At 32.7% G+C, this 21,228-nt stretch overlaps 1 protein-coding gene across 1 annotated transcript; it reads left to right on the top strand.

The window, feature by feature from the left end:
- Positions 1-742: 742 nt before the first annotated feature.
- LOC129222066 (leucine-rich repeat and immunoglobulin-like domain-containing nogo receptor-interacting protein 3) lies at positions 743-16,908 on the top strand. The gene is made up of 4 exons (XM_054856532.1): positions 743-933; positions 4,348-4,496; positions 8,460-8,528; positions 16,883-16,908. The coding sequence occupies exons 1-4, from the start codon at positions 743-745 to the stop codon at positions 16,906-16,908; spliced, it is 435 nt and encodes a 144-aa protein (XP_054712507.1).
- The last annotated feature ends 4,320 nt before the right edge of the window (positions 16,909-21,228 follow it).

The raw sequence follows: 21,228 nt of genomic DNA, 5'->3' as shown, positions 1-21,228 counted from the left end.
GGTAGTTAGCGTGAGATAACTGCTTACTTGAAGATAATTTTCAGCATCAAAATTGTTGCAGATTTAGAAATCAGCAAGAATTGTGAAAAACTTGTGTCTTGAAAAGGTGTCAGAAATCATGCAGATGAGTTCAAGATTGTGTAAGATAAAGTGGTGTTAAAACATGCTGTTTGATATTTCACGTGTTACTCCGTGTCTGCCAAGCTATAAAAAAATAAAAAGAAGCAGTCTTAAGACAACAATTACTCTATTAAAAAACTGTTAGTCAAAATAATCAACGAGAAATATGTTGCGCAATCCACTTTCAGGAACATGGCAATCAGGAATTCTTATCTTGAATTACATAATGTTTAGCTATGGATATTTCATCCCACTGCCAAGTTGCACCGAAGACACCATTGAACCATGCAGAAATCACCCAACTCTACCAGAAAGTATTATCTGTGACAACGTCGATATGAGAACTTTTCTACAAGTTATTCGATGTGCTACGAAGAGGAATATACACGAGGTCTTTTTGGAGGATTCATCAATTGATTATCTTCCTTTGGTGAAACTAGACTTTTGTGGGTTTTATTTCTTAAACGTGAAATCAGTAGTTTTATCAACGTTTCTCGAAGGCAATGAAATGATAAGGCTAAAGCAGTTGCATTTAGACGATGTGAAAATCGAAAATTCTTGGGACTGGAGTCCACTGTCAGTGCTCAGAAGGTTACAACGTTTTGCCCTAACTAACATACTCATGAGGGTTTTAGATGGAGATCTGGTTGATCACCTGAATGAAAATTTATTGAGTTTTTCATTAACTTCTACTAATACCACAGAAATTGAAGATGGTGCATTTGCGAAATTTTTAAATATGGAGTACATTTCTGTTCAACACAATCACATTTCGGAACTGAGAAGAAGTATGTTTCCCACCCCTGCAAAAATCAAATATTTCCATTTTGGGTAAGTGTATTTATAAAACATATATTTTTTAAATTAACATCTATTATCAATTTAAAATGTTGAGACATTAAAAAATTTACCTTGCAGACATTTGCAAGGCAATCAAAAGTAAATTTCAGTTAACTTTATCAAATGTAAATGCGAATAGTAAACTTTTATTCAGATTTACTGATAGCTTTCCAGGAGTTAGTGAAATATACGTTTCATTTTACAAATTAACATTTTATTCTTGGGAGCTAAGAAATGGAAGAGAAATAAAACTTATAACAAAGTTTTGATAGCCAAATAGAGCTTTTTTCTTAAATCTGTAATAATCCAAGACATTTTAATGTAGCATTAATGGACAAAAATTGCTTTTCAAAATGCTAAACCGCTTGTGACTTTAGAGGCACATATTTTTGGATTTATGCCACTTATACAACAAAAGCGATAACCACAAAATGCGTTGCCTTCGTCCTTTTTGCAATGAGCTATTGCTACTGTTTCAGGATGCCAGACAACATCAACCCTTTTACATTGTTTTGAGTTATAACGCAACCAACAAACCATTGTCTCTAGTTAAAAGTAATTTTTAAAGGGAATAAAAGGGGGGAGCCAATGATTAAATACGGAGGCAGGTTACTAAGTTCGAGAAAAAAAAAAGGTGTGCAAGGTTATCAGAAGGTTGTTGCAATTCCATTTAACGTAAAATAAGAAATTTATGAAATTTTTTATGAAACAAAGTGAACATAATAAAAAATGTGATTAATGCACAAATATTGCAAGAAGCTGCAAACATGTGCTTCGAGGTTTCAATTACCTCCTTTTCAATGCAGTCGATTGACATTTCAAATTATGTAGAGTATTTTTTTTTCATCGTCCAAAAATAATGCTTTGTTTTTTCTTCTAATCGTTTTAAAGCAATTACTTTCTCACATAAGGACATTCAGCAACTGAATTTAAAATTAAAAAAAGTCGTTCATTCATTTAAGATTCACAACTTTTTAAGTTCTCCATATTCACTGATTTAGCAGCTGTATAAACTTGTTTAGTACGCATTTAGTTTATTTACTATGCATATATTACTTTCGTATGACTGTGTTTGTATATATGTATATATATATATATATATATATATATATATATATATATATATATATATATATATATATATATATATATATATATATATATATATATATATACCACTTTTTATATAGCTTAAGAGTTAATGAACTCTGCTTGGATAGTTTTATTAACTGGATTTCTATGATCAACTATATCTAAGACTACAATAGCCTTTCACTACTTCCCAGCCGCCGCGCGTGGACCACAGGTGCAGCACAGCAAGGTTCAACTCTTTTGTGACGTCATTTGACACGTTAGGCGGCAGAGCTTTATAAACACTGTTAATTACAAATCAGATGTTCTTAAAAGGTATCAAATTTGAACTTAAATTAATTGAACTTAGCTTTTAGAAAGCTAGAAACAACAGATAGGTACAACGGGACTAGCCATGTCAGAAAAGACTGCATGACTTTCGGAAGTTTAAAGGCACATATTTTTGGTTGGTATGGATATTTAAAAGTACAGACAATATTTAGCTGAAAGACTACAATTCTCATATGCTACGCTATTTCAAAATTTCAGTACAACTTTCTCCGGGTTGGAAAATGTTACCTTCCCGTTCGTAAATAAATAAATTTGAATATAAATTCTTTTGTGCAGCTACGGTATTCAAATGTCCTAAATATATTTTCAGTTTCGTTCACATTTGCGATTCGGTAGAACAATTCTGGATAAATTTAAAAATAAATTTGCGTGATTTCGTGCACACGAATAAAAAATATTGAATTTTGTGGAAGTTTTCATAAAACTGAGTTATAGGAAAGAATTTTACAAAACACATCGATTTTCAGTTTGGGTTAAGTTTTTCATTTCTTATGGAACGTTAAAATAAATGAAAGAAACCTGGATCTTCTGCTATAGAAAAAGTAAAGTATCTATATGGCATGTTATTGAATAAAAATTTTGAATAGTTTTTACGCATCTGCAAAGCCCCAACAATTTCATCTTTTGCAATGTATGTAATTCTACCTTTTGTTTCTGTTTAGTGTTTCTTTGGAAGCACTTCTCGAGTTTAATGGACTTAATCACAAATTCACATCTTTGTAGCATTGATTAGTTGTCTTTCTAAATGGGGTCGTTTTCAAATTTTTTTTTTCATTTCGAAAATTCCGATTTTTTTTTTTTTTTCAAAAAAAAAAGCATTCTTAAAAGCATAGGATTTGATCCTTTTAAAAATAATTTGACAAAGTTTAATATTTTTAACAATTATTTTAATTAGTGCGCAGATTGAAATCCATTTTTTACGCTTCTGCACATGACATCATAAGTGATGAAATGCTATTAGCTCACAGTGCAAATTATCGTAACCTGGCAATGCGGTCGACAGCAAAGCGTAAACATTTAGCGCGGCAATGGAGTAGCGCGCCAAAGTACATCACTTGTGACATCATAAAAACCACGCCTTATTTCCAAAATCGGAAGTTTAAAAAAAATTAAATAAAAAATAACTGTTGGGAAAATTAAAGTATTTTCTGGCTCCATGTTATTTTTATTGTTATTCTATCAATTTCAGTGACTAAAAGTAGCACTTTTGACTGAAGGAAACAACCCTATTATGCGATTGCATTTTATTTCATTCTCTCATTTAATAGGGAATATTTAATGAATTTTTCAAATGAACTTCTCAAGTCCTGCAAATAAAAGCTGACCAGGGAACCACATGCATTATGTAATATTGAAAAGAGACGAAATAGGTGGCAATCAGTTATTGCCATAGCAAAAGCTGAAGAAAGGACTTTAAGTCATGTGACTAAATGACGGCGAATGGTTGACACGTTTTGCGTGAAACAAGCTAAAGAAACCTAATTTCTTCCACTGATTTGCTTTAAAATCTATCACGTGATTTGGGATCTTTGCTTCATGAATGAAAGTCTTCACTCTCTCCATTTTATCTCTTCTCCACGGTCTTAAAATCTGCCGAAATTTAAAGAAAAGCGCCAAGTTTAAAGACTTGGCAAGAACTTGAAGGTACTAATTTCTCACCGACGATTTCAGTCTGCAAAGCGTGGGAAAGATGTTTTCCATCACTCAGAGAAACTTGCTAAAATTGGCGACTTCTCTTAAAATTTTGGCAGATTTTAAGACCTTATATTTCGATAGCGGGATACGAGGGCAAATGATTTAAGCATCCAGAAACATGTTTTACTATGCTTTTTCAAATGTTACTAATATTTTTTTTCATTATATTTCTTCGTAAGGAGATGATTTAAAAAATCGTAATGTACATAATCATGTCGTACAGAATTAATTCATCACAACTTTTTTAACATAATTATTTTTTATTTACAGGAAAAACAGAATTTCTTCTCTACCGACAGATTTATTTGACCTAATGCCAGAGCTGGAAACCATAGGATTTCAAGGAAATTTGATCTCTGTAATTTATGATGCTTCATTTAAGAATAGTTTGAATAAACTAACACTGGTTTCGCTGGAAGGTAAGATTTATTGCAATATTTATCGTTTCTTAGAAATACTTAAGTGTTTCTTCATTACATCCAAATATGATATTGCTTCGTTTCTTTTAAACTACAGAAAGTTAACTATAGTTAGTTTGATTTTCATGACCAACCTTAATACTTTTCTAAAATTCTTCGAAGTACATTAAACCTATTAGTTTAGCTACTAACTGACTAGATTAGTAGAGAAATGATTTTCTCAAATTGTATTTTTTATTAGTTTTAACTAAGAGTACTATAACCCTTATTGTAGAGTCTAGTCCTTCTACCGTCCAAATAGGTATAGTTTGAAGAATACAATTTTTCTTTGACCTTGGTACTTGATTAATATTTGAGGTTTTTTTTTCCTCAAGAAAATTTGACCACATTTTTTTTGTCTGTGTCAGAGTCGTTCAAGCAGAATCAAACCTAAAATTGTAAACTGTTGCATCATGCATTGCTAATGAATCCGTAATCAATGTTCACAATGAAGTAGCGAACGATTTAGGGAAGTAAAAGTTTCATTGATGGAGGAATAGTAAAAATTGTACTATTTAAAATTTTGCCTAGGTTTAACCATGTTTTGGAACCGTCCTTAAAACTCAGGTAGATTTTTTTCTAGGAAGGGGGGCAGAGGAGGGGCATGGAGGCCTCCAAATAGCAAGTTGTGTAAAGCTGTGCTAGATAATACGTTTTCTCAAGAAATGCCGTTATAAAACAAAATTTGTTTCAATACATACCGAAGTTTGTTTTCTGACTTGAAATTGCCTCACAAAAACTAGCATAAAAATTTAAGACTACCTGCTTTAGCGTAAAGTTTATACGTCCTACCATAAACTATAACCTGTGTGAAAACATATTGTTGGAGAAGCAAAGATTTTCGAAGCTGAAGTAAAAGCTAAAATTCCGCGTTCAATTTCCTGGGGGCTGAAATTAATTTGTCTATATTATAGAGCAATATGAAATAAATTAAGAGCATAGTTAAAAAAGTGAAGGGAATGTTAACATTGTTATGACTGATGATTAAACGTAATACCAGGAAACTTATTTTATAAGCAGACGAAATTAAAAAATTTTCATGTTTACAAAAAAAAAAAAAAAAAAAAAAACAATTTAATAGAATAACACGTTTATGAAATTGGTTAATTTAGCTTATTTTCACAACCAAAGTTTGTACTTTCCAAGTTTTCAAAATTGTTTCCTTTCAATTCATTTTCAATCGATATGAATATATATATATAGTAGGGTAGCTATCATTCCCTCCATTTTCTTAAAAAATAAAATGTATTAGAATCGGTTATTGATTAATATTAATACATTAAGTACTGATTAATACTAATGCATTAAGTAAAATACTAATAAAGTAAGAGTAAAAAGAACATGAATGCGAGAAAAAAATATTCTTCAAATCGAAAACTTTATAAGAGAACATTATCTTTTTACTGCGTTGAAAACTTGTCACTTAAATTGAAATGTTTTACCTTTTACGGGTAGTTGGTTAAATCACCACAAGGTGGCGTATTAAATCTCTAGAATTGCTAATACGTAATGTCAACGCATCCATAACATTCGCTTTTTCGTTTTTAACGTAGAGCAAAAACAAAACAGATTCAAAAATGCACGGTTAATACTGCCATCTATCGGAAATATTAAACATTAAATGCTGATAAATTACAAATGGTTAATTTCAAAATTTAAAATTAGAAATTATCCAATTGACAATTTAATTTGAACTGTTTGGGTCAACTACCATAGCAACACCATCGTTGGTGTTGCTGTGTGGAGCTGTTTTCCTTATTAGTGCCGAATATGGGTAATTTTAAGGCAAATGCGTTAGGCATGGAGTTGTTAATATTCGGTGATCTGAAAAAAAAAAGGACTGATTCTTGATGATTTTTTTTTTTTTTTGAAATGTTGTGGATATTTGTTGTACCTAAAGAATGATTTTGTTTCAAATATTTTTTGTTACATAGATTCCATTACAGAATTCATCGTTTTCTTAAATACACAGTTTGTTTGCATCTAACTATTTGTTTATGCATTATTTGTTCAGTTGAAAATATTTTCCGAAGATTATGCATTACTTCCTTAGTTGAACATATTGCCTAACTAATGCAACTTTATTGAACACTTCATTTTTATACTATTTCTGAATTAAAAAGTTTTGAGTGCTGCTAAATATTCCCAAGCGCATATGTCGTTGGAAATATTTGTTTTAAAAAAACTACTTGGATGAAGTTGCAGTCTTTTTCCAATTTTAGAATTGTTTATTCATAAAGAAAGTAATTATAACATTGCAATGACAATTCTCAAGTTTGAACCATGGAAGTTATTAATTGTTGATGTGCATTTCAAATTACGAAAATAAACAGAGGCTAGAAGATAACATTGGAGTTTGAAATGGGTAATGGGTTGAAACTACGTACGACGTAGCATGTGTAATTAAATTCAAATGCTTAAAAAAATGACAAGGAAGGGAAAGACATATGTAACCATTTGATCTTTTAGTGACATTTAGAATAGTATTTTATGTATTATTAGTGTCCAATGTAACTTGTGGGCATCAAATACCACTCACCAATCCAGAGAGATGAAACAAGTAAACAAGAAAAAGACGTAATTGAGGACTTCGGTTCAGAAAAGGGAACATCCCCACCACACTTTAAAAACTCTTAGGAAAAAAAAAACTTTCAAAAATTATTTTTATACGTTTTGTCCCAATATTTTATATTATGTTAAAACTTGCTTTATAAAAATATTTTCAGTGACATTAAATAAAATTTAACTTTACCTATGAGTAATTAGTTGTTATAAATTGGAGTTGCATCGTTCTTGCTCCAAACTCTTATAATAAAACAAAAATATTTTGTTATATTAAGAATAATTCAAATACTCTCTGGTTGTATGTTATTCTACAAAATGTGAAGATCCATTAAAAAATAAAACGTAAACGTTAAAATACTATTGTCTGAAATTCAATATGCCATTAAATCATAGGCATTCGGAGGAACTTAAGTTCCAGTTTTCGAAAAATAAAGATGAATATGCAACGTTTAGAATGAAGATTTCAGTAGATCTATCGATTTAAACTACGTTTTTATAATAAAATGTTGTTACAATTTAGTCAAAACTAAGACAACAAAAGCAGGCGATATTTTATTTACAGCGAACTTTATTATTATTTAATTCATATCGTTCATATTATTTACTTTGCTGTCGAATCCTTGACAGTCTGTACAAAATTAAAGGGAGCTTTTCTTAGAATGTATTCCTAGAAACTCGTTCTGTATCTGTATTCTTTTATCTGTCTCATATGTCTCACAGAATTCTTAAACAAATCTCCTATTTTCAGTTTTTTTGCATATTTTAACACGATGCAAAAATGGAATGAAAATAGAAGTTCAACAGCATAAATAATATCAATTCAAAGGTTTTAAGAAATATTTTTAAATGATGCTGAACCGTTTTAATTTTGAGCAGCAGCCTGTGGCAATTTTGATGCAGCAAAGTGTAATTTTAACAATTAGAGAATTTTGATTTGTGTATAGATCCTATAGCTTTACATAACTCTATTTTATATACGTAGCTAATTTAATCATTATTGCTTTCAAATGTATCGTTCGACCTTAAAAGTAAGCAAACTACTTTGTAGATGAACTCAAAAGACTGTGGATAAATGTTTACTCCTTGGATTTACAACCAATCCCCCCCCCCTTTTTTTTTTGAGAAAGGACTGTTCCGAATGGAGCAAATAAAATGAAATATCGTGTGAGATTCGTTTAATAATCATAACATGGTACATATTAAAAGATATTATAAAATAAACTAGTTCATTTTGTTAAAACAAATAAGGAATGCAAGGAAAAATACTTTACATTCATAGTTGTTTCTGAAATGAATAACTTAAAAATGAATGTGTTGTATCCAGATAAATGAATTATAAACTTTTTTTTTTTTCTCCAGGAAATCCTTTAAAGTGTAATTGCAAAATGCTGTGGTTGTTAAAGAAAAATGTTCCGGCTATATTTAAAGGTGAATGCTATTCACCAAAAAGAGATTTTGGAAAACAACTAACCGAATTGAAAGTGACAGACTTTCATTGCTGACAGCTGGTTACTGAACTGTTCTAAGATTTATTTCAAATTTCATGTGATATAATGTCGAGCACGAGAAACTTTTTCAGGGAATCAAGCATTACATTTGTTGAAGTGTTCATCTTTTCATATTGTGCCATCCCAAAGACTTTAAATGACCTCTGTGTCAATTTCTTTTCGAAACAATTTTTGAAATTTTCGACTGAATGGTTTCTTAAACAAGGCAATTATAGATATTTTTTTCATGAGCAGGCAATCAACTGTCAAGTCACATATGTATGAAGCACAAGTGGGTTAGTGCCAAAAAGAAAAAAAAAATGGAGATAACTAATACAAATGAAACTTATCTGATTCGGGGCGAACGATGATAATATTAGCCTAACAGAATATGCTATGGAGTATGTTTAAAATGAAAGTCTACCTGCCTATGATTTGAAATTTGAGTAAATTATCATAAAGCCCTCGATCGTAGATTAAGGAACGACATGAGGAATCGTCCACCATCTCAGGTATAAACGTCAAATTTCTTCCTACGTCTGTTACAATTAATCTCCAAGAATCCAGAATTATTTATTAAGAGGGAGTTAATAAGTAAATACAACCAAAAAGCAAAATACGCTACTTTAGAGATACGCTATTTTAGGGATTCATACATAGGATGAAAGTCGGCGTTTAGCCCCAAGATAGTGGTGATTCATCATTTCTCTACCTCAGCTACGATTGAGGGCTTTTAAGTTAGTTAACTTGACTCACTTGCACACTACTTTAATTTTGTCCTTTACTCACAATTGTGACACTTCTCGCCGTCTATGTTTCTCGCTGCTTCATATGGCGTAAAATCAGTTGTTTAAATTTAGCATTTCTGTGGCACCATCTATAAGGTGGTTAACTTAGAAAGACAGCTTGCCTGTAAAAACTATTTTAAAAATACCCGAACGAAACAAGTTTTGTTGTTTGATAACATCAGTTGCGAAATTTGCAGACAATGTGTATGTAATATGATTACATTTGTTCATAAATTATCTTTGAAAGACATTGTTCAAAGGAAAACATTTGTGTGCATCATTTTTGGAAAAGGGTTCAATTTGACTACTTTGCTGTATAAAGTAAACCTTGCAAACTCTTCAGACACACTTCAATGAAATATTCACAAAAAGATCATTATCATGTGGTTCATTGAATTTATTTTCATTGAAATGTAAATATTGTATATAAATAAAAACCACCTCTATAATTTTGCAGTATTTTTTTATCATTTTTCCTTTCCTGTTCAATCATTACTTACTCATTGTGTTAACTGTGGCAGGTATGATATTGCACCCTTAGCAGATCACTCACACTGCTCGGGAAAAAGAAAGGGGGGGAGGGAGGCAGTCATGGGGACTGCCGACAGAAGTGAAAACTGAAAACTACAAAATGAATTTGGTGTGTTCGTGCGCGCGCGCGTGTGTGGACGTGTGTGGTGCGGGCTTAATTTTCATTTAAAATTAATTGTAGTTTCAAAAAGTAAAATTTTATAATTTGTAAATTTAAAATATCAATTGCAGTCTAGTTTTTACGTTTATCAGCAATCCGAGCATTAATTATATACATTTTGGTATGGTGTAGATCAGTTCGTTTATAAAGCAATTATTGATGCAAATACAATGGATTGGATTACTGGTTAATCGGACCAGCCGCTTATTCGAACCAAATCTTAAAGAACCAAAACAAATCCCATTACACAAGCCAAATATTATTCGCTTATTGGGACCAAAAATCCATTTAATGGGACCAAGGAACATGAGAACTAATTAAAAAAAATAAAATAAATAAATCGCCCGCTTGCAGCGAGTGTCAAATATGTCAACGCACTTAATAGTTAGTGCAATAAAAATTACCAATGGTTCTTTGTAACTTTCAATTAAATTCAGAAATATTTACAAGAACAAACTAGTATGTTGGGGCCATCACGAAACTTTCTTCTATATTTTTCTTTTTTTTTTCTGATCCCTCCCCATGCTTGACGAGGAAGCAATATTCTCAACAAAAACAAAATTACACATGCAAAAACTTGACGACCATCCCAATGTCTGAATTATTGCAAAAGCAAAGCAAAGAGCGAAAATTGAAAGTTATTTTAAAAGCCTTGCTTGAATGAATTACAAATATTTTATTTGTTAACAAACATAAGATGGCAACAGTTAAAAATTTTAAATCATTGAGATAATATTTACTATCATTTCCATACAATTAAAATCACGAGAAATGCGCAGACGACAATCTATTACGATTTATCTTTCTTATTGTTGCATTAATAAAAATATTTTTATTCGCAAAAAAAAAAAAAAAAAAAATCAACACCTCTTGGAGCGATCGGCGTCAAAATTGAACCAAAGCCTGTTTACAAATGGATTCACATATATTCCAAATTTCAACCAGAACGTAGCATTACTTCTTGAGATAGGGCACTCAAAATGGAAAAAAAGAACGGGCGATTGCGCTACCCCCTTTTTAGCTGTTGACACAAAAATAAAATCAGTTCTTATACCCACTAAGGGCTACTTGCCGATAAATTTTTCTTTCATTCCGTTCATTATTTCTTGAGATACAGCAGTCACAATTGACGACAAAAAACGTTCTATAGCTCAACCCCCGTTTGAGTTATTGACACCAAAATTGAATCAGCACCTGTTCCTGTTAATACCAACATATGGACCAAATTTTGTTTGATTCCGCCAGTTACTTCCTGAGGAATAGCAAGCACGCGTAACTCGAAAAACGTCCCATTGCTCCACCCCCCTTGGAGGAATTCGCGCCAAAAACTAATGGGCACAAGTTCACATAGGGGCACATATGTGTACTAAATTTCGTTCGATTTCATGCGGTAGTTTTTGTTGTAGAGCGGCCACAAAAAACTGGTCACACACAGACGTGACACACATACATACACACACACATACATACATACACACACACATACACACAGACAGACAGACATTTTCCAAAAATGGTCGAAATGGACTCAGCACACCTCAAAACGTTCGAATCCGTCAAAATTCGAAATTCGAAAATTTGCACGAATCCAATACTTTCTTCTATATATTAGATATAGAAGAAAGTAAAAATGGTTAACGGACTCTCATTGCATGGCGGTAATGTTCCAGTAGAGATCAAAATTTCAAAGAAGTTTCAAATTTCTTCAGTTCAGTTAGCACGTTCAGAAATATGTAATTTTTTTTTTTTCAAAACAAAGGATGTTTAGTTGTAAAATAAGTAATTTACATTTCATTGGAATTTTTTATGACCGATTGCTACTATTTATTACTTATATTTTCAGTCTCGCATTTTTAGTTACTACTGGTTATTGAAGTGGATCGATACTGACTGAAAGAAATAACTAGAACCGTAACGGATATCTTTGAAATAAATTCTTAGCTTGTGTTATGCAGTTTTCCATGCAAAAATATAACAAACAATACACATATTAAACTTTCTACGTAATTAATTAACTGTATTACGTCTCTTTAGTCGACACGTCGTGAGATTGACCAGCATGCTGGGAAATTCGAATTTTGAAGCATGCCAGATAATTTTGGGTTCATTTCAACAAAAAAAAAAAAAAAAAAAAAAGAAAGAAAAATTTGAACTTTGAGCATTTTAAATTCAAATTATGTTTTTCGCAATCACGAACGTGTGTGTGTACGTAGGCGTGTGTGTCTTTGTGTAGGTGTATGCGTGTGTATGTACGTACACTTTTGTGTATGCATGTGCTTGTGTATGTACGCGCGTGTTTGTGTGTGTAGGCGTTCGTGTGTGTGTGTAGGCGTGTGCGTGTATGTGTGACAGAGTGTAGGCATTCATGTGTGTATGCGTGTGTGTAGGATATGGACGCAACCTGGAGACGGTGTTCGCTGGAGGAGCATTATCGGGAGGGACCGGTCGGCGGTGATGCTGCAGAGGGAGGCGGGGGGGGGGGGGGGGGAAATAAAATCAAAGGAACGCCATTCAAAGGCCAAATGAAAACAATAAGCAATGTGATTGCTCAAAAAAATAGCTCACGGACAATAATCGCCATGTATTTATACATTTATGTGTACAACTATGCAATCTATTTTTAGCTTAATTTGAATCATATACAGCTGTATTAAACTGGTTTTGCATGATGCTATGAAATCGTTTTGGTGATGTAGTTTTTGAAATTTGATTGTTGTTAAATTTGTGAAAGCATTGATTTCAAGTTTAAAGTTTAGTTATATTTAAGAGTATAAATTAATCAATTACAAAATTTTCTAAAGCTTAAAAAAAAAAAAAAAAAAAAAAAAAAAAAAAAAAAAAAAAACTGATTTAAGACTAAAAACTTCAATGTTTTTTTTTTTTTTGAAAAATATCATTTTTTTTACATTCCGAGCATCATCATTTTTATCATTATATTCCAAAACTGATACTATAGGTTTATGTTAACTAAAATAGGAAATACAACACTTTGATTCGAATCTATTTAAATATCTTGTAAGGACTGCATCATGGTTGTTTGTACCTCGTAACGCTAAGATTACAATCATTGGACATCGTTAAATTAAATTCTTTATTTAAAAATTCAATTAATGGTAGATTTTTATCATCTGCAAAGTTAATGTTGAAATCCCTCAAATCTAAGTCACGAAATGTGATCACACTAAAAATATTCAAAAACGTCAAAAACTTAATACTTGAAATTGGCAAGAACATTGGATGAAAGACTTTTTAAAAATCAGAATATTATAAAATCAAATTTTTTAATGAAAACAGCAAAAACTTTGCTAGCGTTACTTTGAAAGGGGTACGCTAGGGAACTGTGGTTACTGCTCTTAATTAGTCGATATGTGAAGTTCTTACAAATCCCTCAGATTCTTACTAGTGTTAAAGCGGCGACGCAAATGCAAAAGTCTACCCGCCTTGGACTTACTTTCTCTGCGTTTTTCCTCCTTGAGTTGCTGATTTTAGTTCGAGAGGTTTCCAATACATGACGCTGCAGATAGTATCTTTTTGCGTTGCGGATGGATTAACATCAAAAAAAGAAAGAAATTACACCCAGGGCACCTGGACATCGGAAGGAATCAACAAATCCACAACGTTCTTTACTGCACTATGGCAGCTGTTGGAGCAAGCTCTTTCCACCTCTCTTCCTCGGAACTGCCATTTGCAAATCACCCTTACGGGGCCGTGGTAGCCCGATCGGTAGAGTGTCGGATTCGGGGCCGGAGGGTCCTGAGTTCGAACCTCGATGGTCGAAGATCCACCCTCGTCATTAAAGGGGACTGGGCGACGTTAAATATGCTCGTGGTCTCAATGTCCTCCAAGTGAAACGATACCTCTGGGGGTGCTAGCACTAGGTAGCTATAAGCTCCTGGTCTAGTTCTAAATTCTCATTAACTGTTCGATCCGGCGATGGTGCTGCCATCTATCGGCATAAAAAAATAATGGAGGCAAGGCACTTAGTATGCAGTCCTCGACATAAATACAGTTGTAGTCAGTTGTGACTCGGAATCGAAATCATCCTAACATTAAACTGGGGCTTCCGTAATTCTTTGATAGAAGCTTCGCTTGGAGTGCTGGAGTTAGATTACCACCATGGGTTAGATTCTCACCAGTGCACTGAGTGTTATGTACTTCCTTCTGTGGTGTAAATTTTCCCTGTGTTTGTCTGTAAGCAAAAGTATTCTGCACGCAGTCCTCTAGATGTATGTAAAATTGATTACTTCTGTAGCATAAATAACAAATAACATTGAGCTTGTTTCTATACCCGCATTTCAGGTAACTAAAGTTCGAAAACAGCTTTCACGTAACAAGTTGTCGTAAACTCCAGAAAGTACTTCTGCTAGTTTTTTGTGTTCTTTTTCAGTGCCAGATGGTTATCAACAAAGTTCTGCAATGCATTTTGTTAAGAATCTTATGATACCTCTCTGATTTTTGTCACAACTAAATTCTAGCATAATTTATGTTAGTTTGCACTCCTTTTGGTAGTCAATCTTGAATCGTGATAGATTTTTCCTATACCCCAATGGGTAGGTGTAACGCCAGTCGAGAATCACTGATTTGGAGGCAAAAGATGTGTTCCACAAAAAACAGTTAAGACGAAATTAAAACGCATGATAGAGCTTGACTTAAAGAGAGATGGAGGATGATCTAGAAGCGGAAATGGACCACTTCATTTCGCAATTGGTATGATCAGAAAAATCACGCAACCAGTCAAAATTTTACTACTTGCGGGTTCTTGCTGATCCTACCTATTACAAAATGAAATGTTCAGTTTCCCCTTCCAGTTCATCCACTTCGTCTCGTCGTCAAGATACACAAGAAATTGGGTTTCACCTGCAGATACGACAGATTGGAAATTTGCAGTCTGAGCTATTTGTACACTTCAAAATATTATTTGCAAAATTTCTACGGAAGAATTGGATAGTAAGACTAAGGGCCAATAAGAGACACTAAAATTAAAATTAAAACAAATATCTGTTTGACATAGCTGGAGATGGTTACAACACTTTCAAAACTCCTGATCTATCACAAATATTAACAGATTGGCAACATTAACTAAACTCTTCTGAACCTTACTCCGAAGCCACGCAAATAACTTGCAACGTTTTATTGGTGGATTTTGACAATTTTTGCTCATATTTGCCAGTAAGTCATTTATATTTACATTATACAGTCATATATATAAGCATATTTTTGATTAGTTCGTTTGAAGATAACTCTTCTGTTAAGCGTTTCATCTCTCTTATTAAGCTAGCTCACGAGTTCAACTAACAGCTGGGAAATAAAAGACAGTAATGTGATAAATAAGTCTTATATTACCCCTCAACAGTGAATTCGCAAAAATACATTATTTTCCATTCAATAAGTTTTCTATATGCTTCGATGATTTAAATGTTCTTGAAGCATTTTTTGTTGATTTTCATTAAAGTTTGTTTTGAAAACAGAATTTAAATTTATGTAAAATGAACAGAAAATAAACGAATTCACACATAAAAAGAAGTTTCCCCTTTTTAAATCGGCAGATTTTGATCAGTAGCACAAAAACTTCAAACGACGCTTAGAAACTTCAAAAGTGTATTGCATATCATAGAACTTGTCTCTTGTAATGATAAAGGTAAACATTAGGGAAGGGCAGAGACACTGAAAATTAAGAATGCTTCAAAAACTATCATCAGCTGATAGATGTTTTTAAATTGTATTTTCTTTTCATGTTGCGGAGCAATAGAAGAAACACTAATTCGAGTATTGTAAAATAGTAAGTTAAAGTTTTCACTTTTAAAAATTCGCGTTTATCATTTATTACCCAGCTCAAGCCTATTTAGTACATAACAAAACAATTAGACCCTTCAAATAAAACTGCTGCTTTTTCGAAAAATACTTAAAAAGGCATTGAAAAGTATAATTGAGAACGAAAGGTTAGCTTTTCGCAGTTTTTTTTTTTTTTTCAAAATGCATTATCACCATTTCTTTTCCCTTTAGGATTTAAAACCACACGCTAATCGAATGTGATTAAGGATAAGATTCCCAATTGCATCTATTACTAAAAATTCTTGAACAAATCCTGCCAATTACATACGAATTCAATTAAATTAAAATTTTTAATACATAAAATTCGAAACATAAGTAAATTTAACAAAAACTTAAACTTACCTTCTTTGAATAAAGGAATTTCATTATTTGAGTCCGATTAAAGGAGATGTTTTTAGCACTTATAAGACTATTTAAGTTTATAATTTGCTTACGCTTTTAAAACCATCGGTGAAATAACTTCCAATCGGAATACAAATGCAATTCATAGACATTCGCTAATTCATCGACAAGTCTTCCGACGCGTGCAGATTGTTGCAACTGCTTCTTTTTTCTTGGGGCCTGGGTTTGTTTTCTTTCTTTCGGGTATGTGTTCTGTTAAGAAAGCGCGTTTCTATTAAAACGAAAAGTTCGAATAGATTTTGTTTGTTGGTGATTTGCATAGTATCTTTTTGACCTTTTAATTCATGAGAAGTAATAGCACAATAGGTGGTATACTGTTGACAGATGTGGTTGAGGAAGAAGGGTTAACAAGTAATGTTCCAACGTCGATTTATAGGAAATAAATTGCTGTAGGTTGGTCACAGCTTAATTTCAGTTTATAGCTTGCGATTCGATATTGTTTACATAAAAATGCTAGTTGAAAAAAATGATGCGTTTAACCTTTAAGCGGTGAAATGGGATGTTTTACACCTCAGAATGATAAACTTTTGTATTCAGTTTGCTGTGTTCATATACATGGCTTTATATGCATGTTACTTACAGGTACTGCTTCAACTGTATTAACATAATGAATATCATAGGAAATTTCCGGCTTTAATTTGCTAAATTTTGTGGAGTAAGGGACCTATAGGGAGACTTAACCCATGGAGATTTTTTCCATGAAAATGATATTTACGGAAGTTCTTAGACATATTATTTGTTGACCAATCACACCACAACAGTATTTTGCAGGGCGAAACCATTTCAGAATTATGAGTGACTTTCAAGAAATTTAGAGTTAAATGATATTGCACCTTTCAAGTAAATTTGGAAGATTTTGGAATTTGTCGAATTTTAACCTCCAGTTTTGAGGGAAATGAATTTTGAAAGTTTGCATGTTTTGGTCACTTTTCTAGCTATATATTGATATGCAATAGTTTTATATAACTTTAATCTAAAGTTACTAAAAAATGTAAGATAAACATAAGAAAGCTTTCTAGGAGACATGACCCAAAGACTAATTTGATGTTTTTGTTTAATTTGACGCTTTTTCAATGAATTTTTGCTTATGAATAGCTAAAATATTTTCATTTAGACCTAATAATTTTATTTTATTTAAGTAATAACTCTAGTATTGTGAATATGAAGGCCTGATTTTTTTTTTCTTGCTTATTGATTAACTAAAATATTTTGGTCTAATAATTGGTTTTATTTAACAGATATCTAAAATTCTAATAATCTTTAAGCCCAATGGTTTGTTACTTATTAAAATAGTTGAAATATTGTTCAGGTCTGAGCTGATAAAGTTTTGGATTAGGCATCTGCTTTTCTGCTGATGTGGAGTAAGATTAATTTAAAAAAAAAAGTGTAACACTTGACCAAAAGAGGGAACACTTCTTCATTCACTTCAAGTGTCACTTATTAAAGGAAAAACCACCATCAAACTTGCGTTTTGGATTTCAGTATCTAATGATTTTCCTACATTCATGAAGGTGGGTCATGTACAGTCGAGTCCCGACTTACGCGAGGGATGCGTTCCAAGGATCCTCGCCTAAGTCGAAATTTCGCGTTGTAGAAAAAAGTACGTATTCAATTTTTTTAAAAAACATATCGAATTCTTCTAGGTACTATTAAACACCCCTTAAACTGTTTTAAAGCATTACTAAACTATACATTACAATTTCTTACATAATGAACTGAACTTTTACTGTCTTTAAACAATAAAAAAAGCCGTTTTATTCAACATAAAATACTTTAAGAAAAGATGCACAAAATGAACGATCAATGGGAGCGAAAGACATAAAATAAAACAACACGGCATGCACATTATGTAATAATAAAATGCTGCACTGTTATATTACTGTACAATAGATACAGTAATGATATTCATGGGTTGAAAAATGATTAATGCTTCATGATCATATCGTTATTCTTTTTAAATACATTTTTAAATACGATTGCTTCGCCTTTTCTTTTACAACGTTTCCATTTATGCAACAGCCTCTCTTCCTGATCTCTTTAATTCACGGTACAAGAGCAGCTTCCATTTTCATAATAAATATTTACTTTGCTTACACTACTCTGCATTATTTAATATTGTGTGTGTGTGAAACAAAGTTCTGAATTTTTACTAATATCTTTTTGTTTTGACTATTAATACGTATGCAAGTATTTTGTACGTATGAAAGATTCACTCATATTTATTGTCGTGCTACCGTTGACGTTTTGTAGTTGTTCAAGCAGACCAAGAATCTTAACCTTTTTTTTCTTTTTTTGGCAGAAACTTTCTTTTTCTTCCCATGTTCAAACTTTGGATGAAAGAGTGCACTAAGGTGACATTATATTTCATCAACTTTAATAATTAGAATGAAAAAAATAAAATCAATGAAAGATACTGAGTGGTTATGTGATGCGTAGACTAGTTTGGTGTAAGAACTTTTGCTGTCATTGATACTAAAAGGGTGTAAGAACATACACAACATCAATATTTAGTAACCAATAACGAAGCCGATACTTTTCTCCCTAAAACATTCGTATTGTCGATAAGGAATTCGCGTTAGCATTAAAATTCGTTGCTCGGGAAAATTCGGGTTATAGCACTTTCGCGTAGGTCGAATCGCGTTGTAGCGGGAGTCGACTGTATCCTTATGTGTTGGGTCAAGTCTCCCTAGATTCTAGGGACACTTGACCCATATGCAGTCGTAATGAACATATTTTTTTGTACCGTATTAGACTTATGCTATTATATTTAGCCATAATAATGTGAAAAATGACAAACAATTTATGTATATTTTTTTATTTTGTTTTAACTATTCCATAAAAAATTAAATAAAATAAATAAATAAATAAAAATAAAAAACCAAAAATTGGGTCAAGTTTCCCTAGTTTCCCCTACTCAAAAAATACAGTGATGGGGACGAAATGGACCCCACCTCAGCACTTACGTTGCAAAAATATGACCTGACTAGCTAAGAGTTAACCTGCACTCGGGTTCCAAAAATTTGAAATCAACTATCGAGTCATTTCATGTCAAGAGACCTGGTGGTTTCCACCCGACCATCTTCGATTTGGATGAAATTTTATAGACATGCAAAGATGCATTTAAAACTAATCTATGCAAATTTTTAACTTCTTTTTAACTTCCTGAGGATCTAGCACACCTCAAAAAATAGCTCCAAAAATGGCAGATGAAGCCGTGGTAGCCCGATCGGTAGAGTGTCGGATTCGGGGCCGGAGGGTCCTGGGTTCGAACCTCGATGGTCGAAGACCCACCGTCGTCATTAAAGGGGACTGGGCGACGTTAAATATGCTTGTGGTCTCAATGTCCTCCAAGTGAAACGATACCACTGGGGGTGCTAGTACTTTATAGCTATTAGCTCCTGAACTAGTTCTAAATTCTCATAAACTGTTCAATCCGGTGATGGTGCTGCCATCTATCGGTGTATAAAATAATGGAGGCAAGGCACTTAGTATGCAGTCCTCGACATAAATACAGTTGTAGTCAGTTGTGACTCTGAATAGGAATAGGAAATGGCAGACCAGCTTTGTGAAATGAATTACCGTTTAGGCTAAGGTTTCTGAACATTTTATCCCACTGGAAGTCCGAAATTTAGGGAGACGGAAGCATATCTGACTGTTAATGCGTTCTAGTATTTTTGTGCGAGTGAGCTCATTAAGCTTTGTGTAGTACGCATGTAAAATCTCGACAAAGCGCAGTGGGAAAACAATTTCCTGGATTTTAGGATGAATTCTGAGCAAAAATAATTCAAAAGCTCGTACTGCATAATTCTATTATCAAAATACTCGTTTTTACAGTTACAAAACAAAATAATACTGATTTTGTAAGGGATATTGGCATCTAAGTTGATCATCAAAATCCTCCCTATAAAAAATAGCCTGTTTTCAAAGCGCCGCAGCTCAAGTTTGTGGCTTTGCATCTTCTTTTTGTTAGTACCTTTAGAAAGAACGGATTTTTCCAATAAGAGTAGGATCTTTTTTTTTCTGGTGGTGTTCTTTGAGGTAAGGGGGGAGGGGTTAAAAAAAAATGAGCGTGAAATACCTCTGCTGTTCACGAAAAAAGCTCGTTCTACAATGAGTAAGGATGGTGACTCCCATGGAAACCGGTTTATACGAATTTTAAAACTGTTATTAATCAGAAAAAGTTTTTTTTATTCTTCTTTCAAAAAGAAAGTTTGCAAATCAAATATGATAGAAACAGAAAGAACTTTTACTCAAACAGATACAGCACAACAGACAAAATATTTTCCCGTTTCAATCATATTTAGTTTGCAATCTAATTTTTTAAAAAAGAAAGGGAAAAGTATTTCGGTCCAACAATATTTGAAAAATCCCGATAAAACAGTTGCCATAACTAAAAATCCGTTCCAACAGTGGTTTGAGAGCGAAGCGAGCAGGGGTGGAGCCCACTAGTTCAGTTATAAACGGTGGATTACTGTTGACTGTGACTTGTTATCTTTAGCTGAGAAAGCATCAATAGTTACATTGAAAGGTTAACTGATTAGGTTATAAAAATTAAGTCACTCACTTTATTGCCAAAATTCACTCCATGCTTGAACAAAAAAAAAGCAGCAGCTTGAAACCAAGTGAATGCATTATTATAGCCAACCTCTATGAGAACTATACCTTTCACCATACGAGATGAAAACTAATCTACCATTGGGAGAATGTACAAGCCTAGTAGCACGAACCAAAGATATGCTTGGTTAGTTTTAATCGAATTATAACACACACCTAAAGTAAGTAAAACTAACTACTCCCTTATTGGTTCTTTATGATAGTTAAGTTTAAACTTAAGCCATTTTTGAAGAGATAATGGGATGTTTAGTAAAGCCAAATGAGAACCCCAGGTTCAATCTGATTGGTTCGTAATTAAAATCCAACTCTATACT

The sequence above is a fragment of the Uloborus diversus genome, chromosome 1 (assembly GCF_026930045.1).
Source record: "Uloborus diversus isolate 005 chromosome 1, Udiv.v.3.1, whole genome shotgun sequence".
NCBI lineage: Eukaryota > Metazoa > Arthropoda > Arachnida > Araneae > Uloboridae > Uloborus > Uloborus diversus.
The sequence above is the reverse complement of the archived record's forward strand: the minus strand, read 5'-3'. Positions and strand labels throughout refer to the sequence as shown.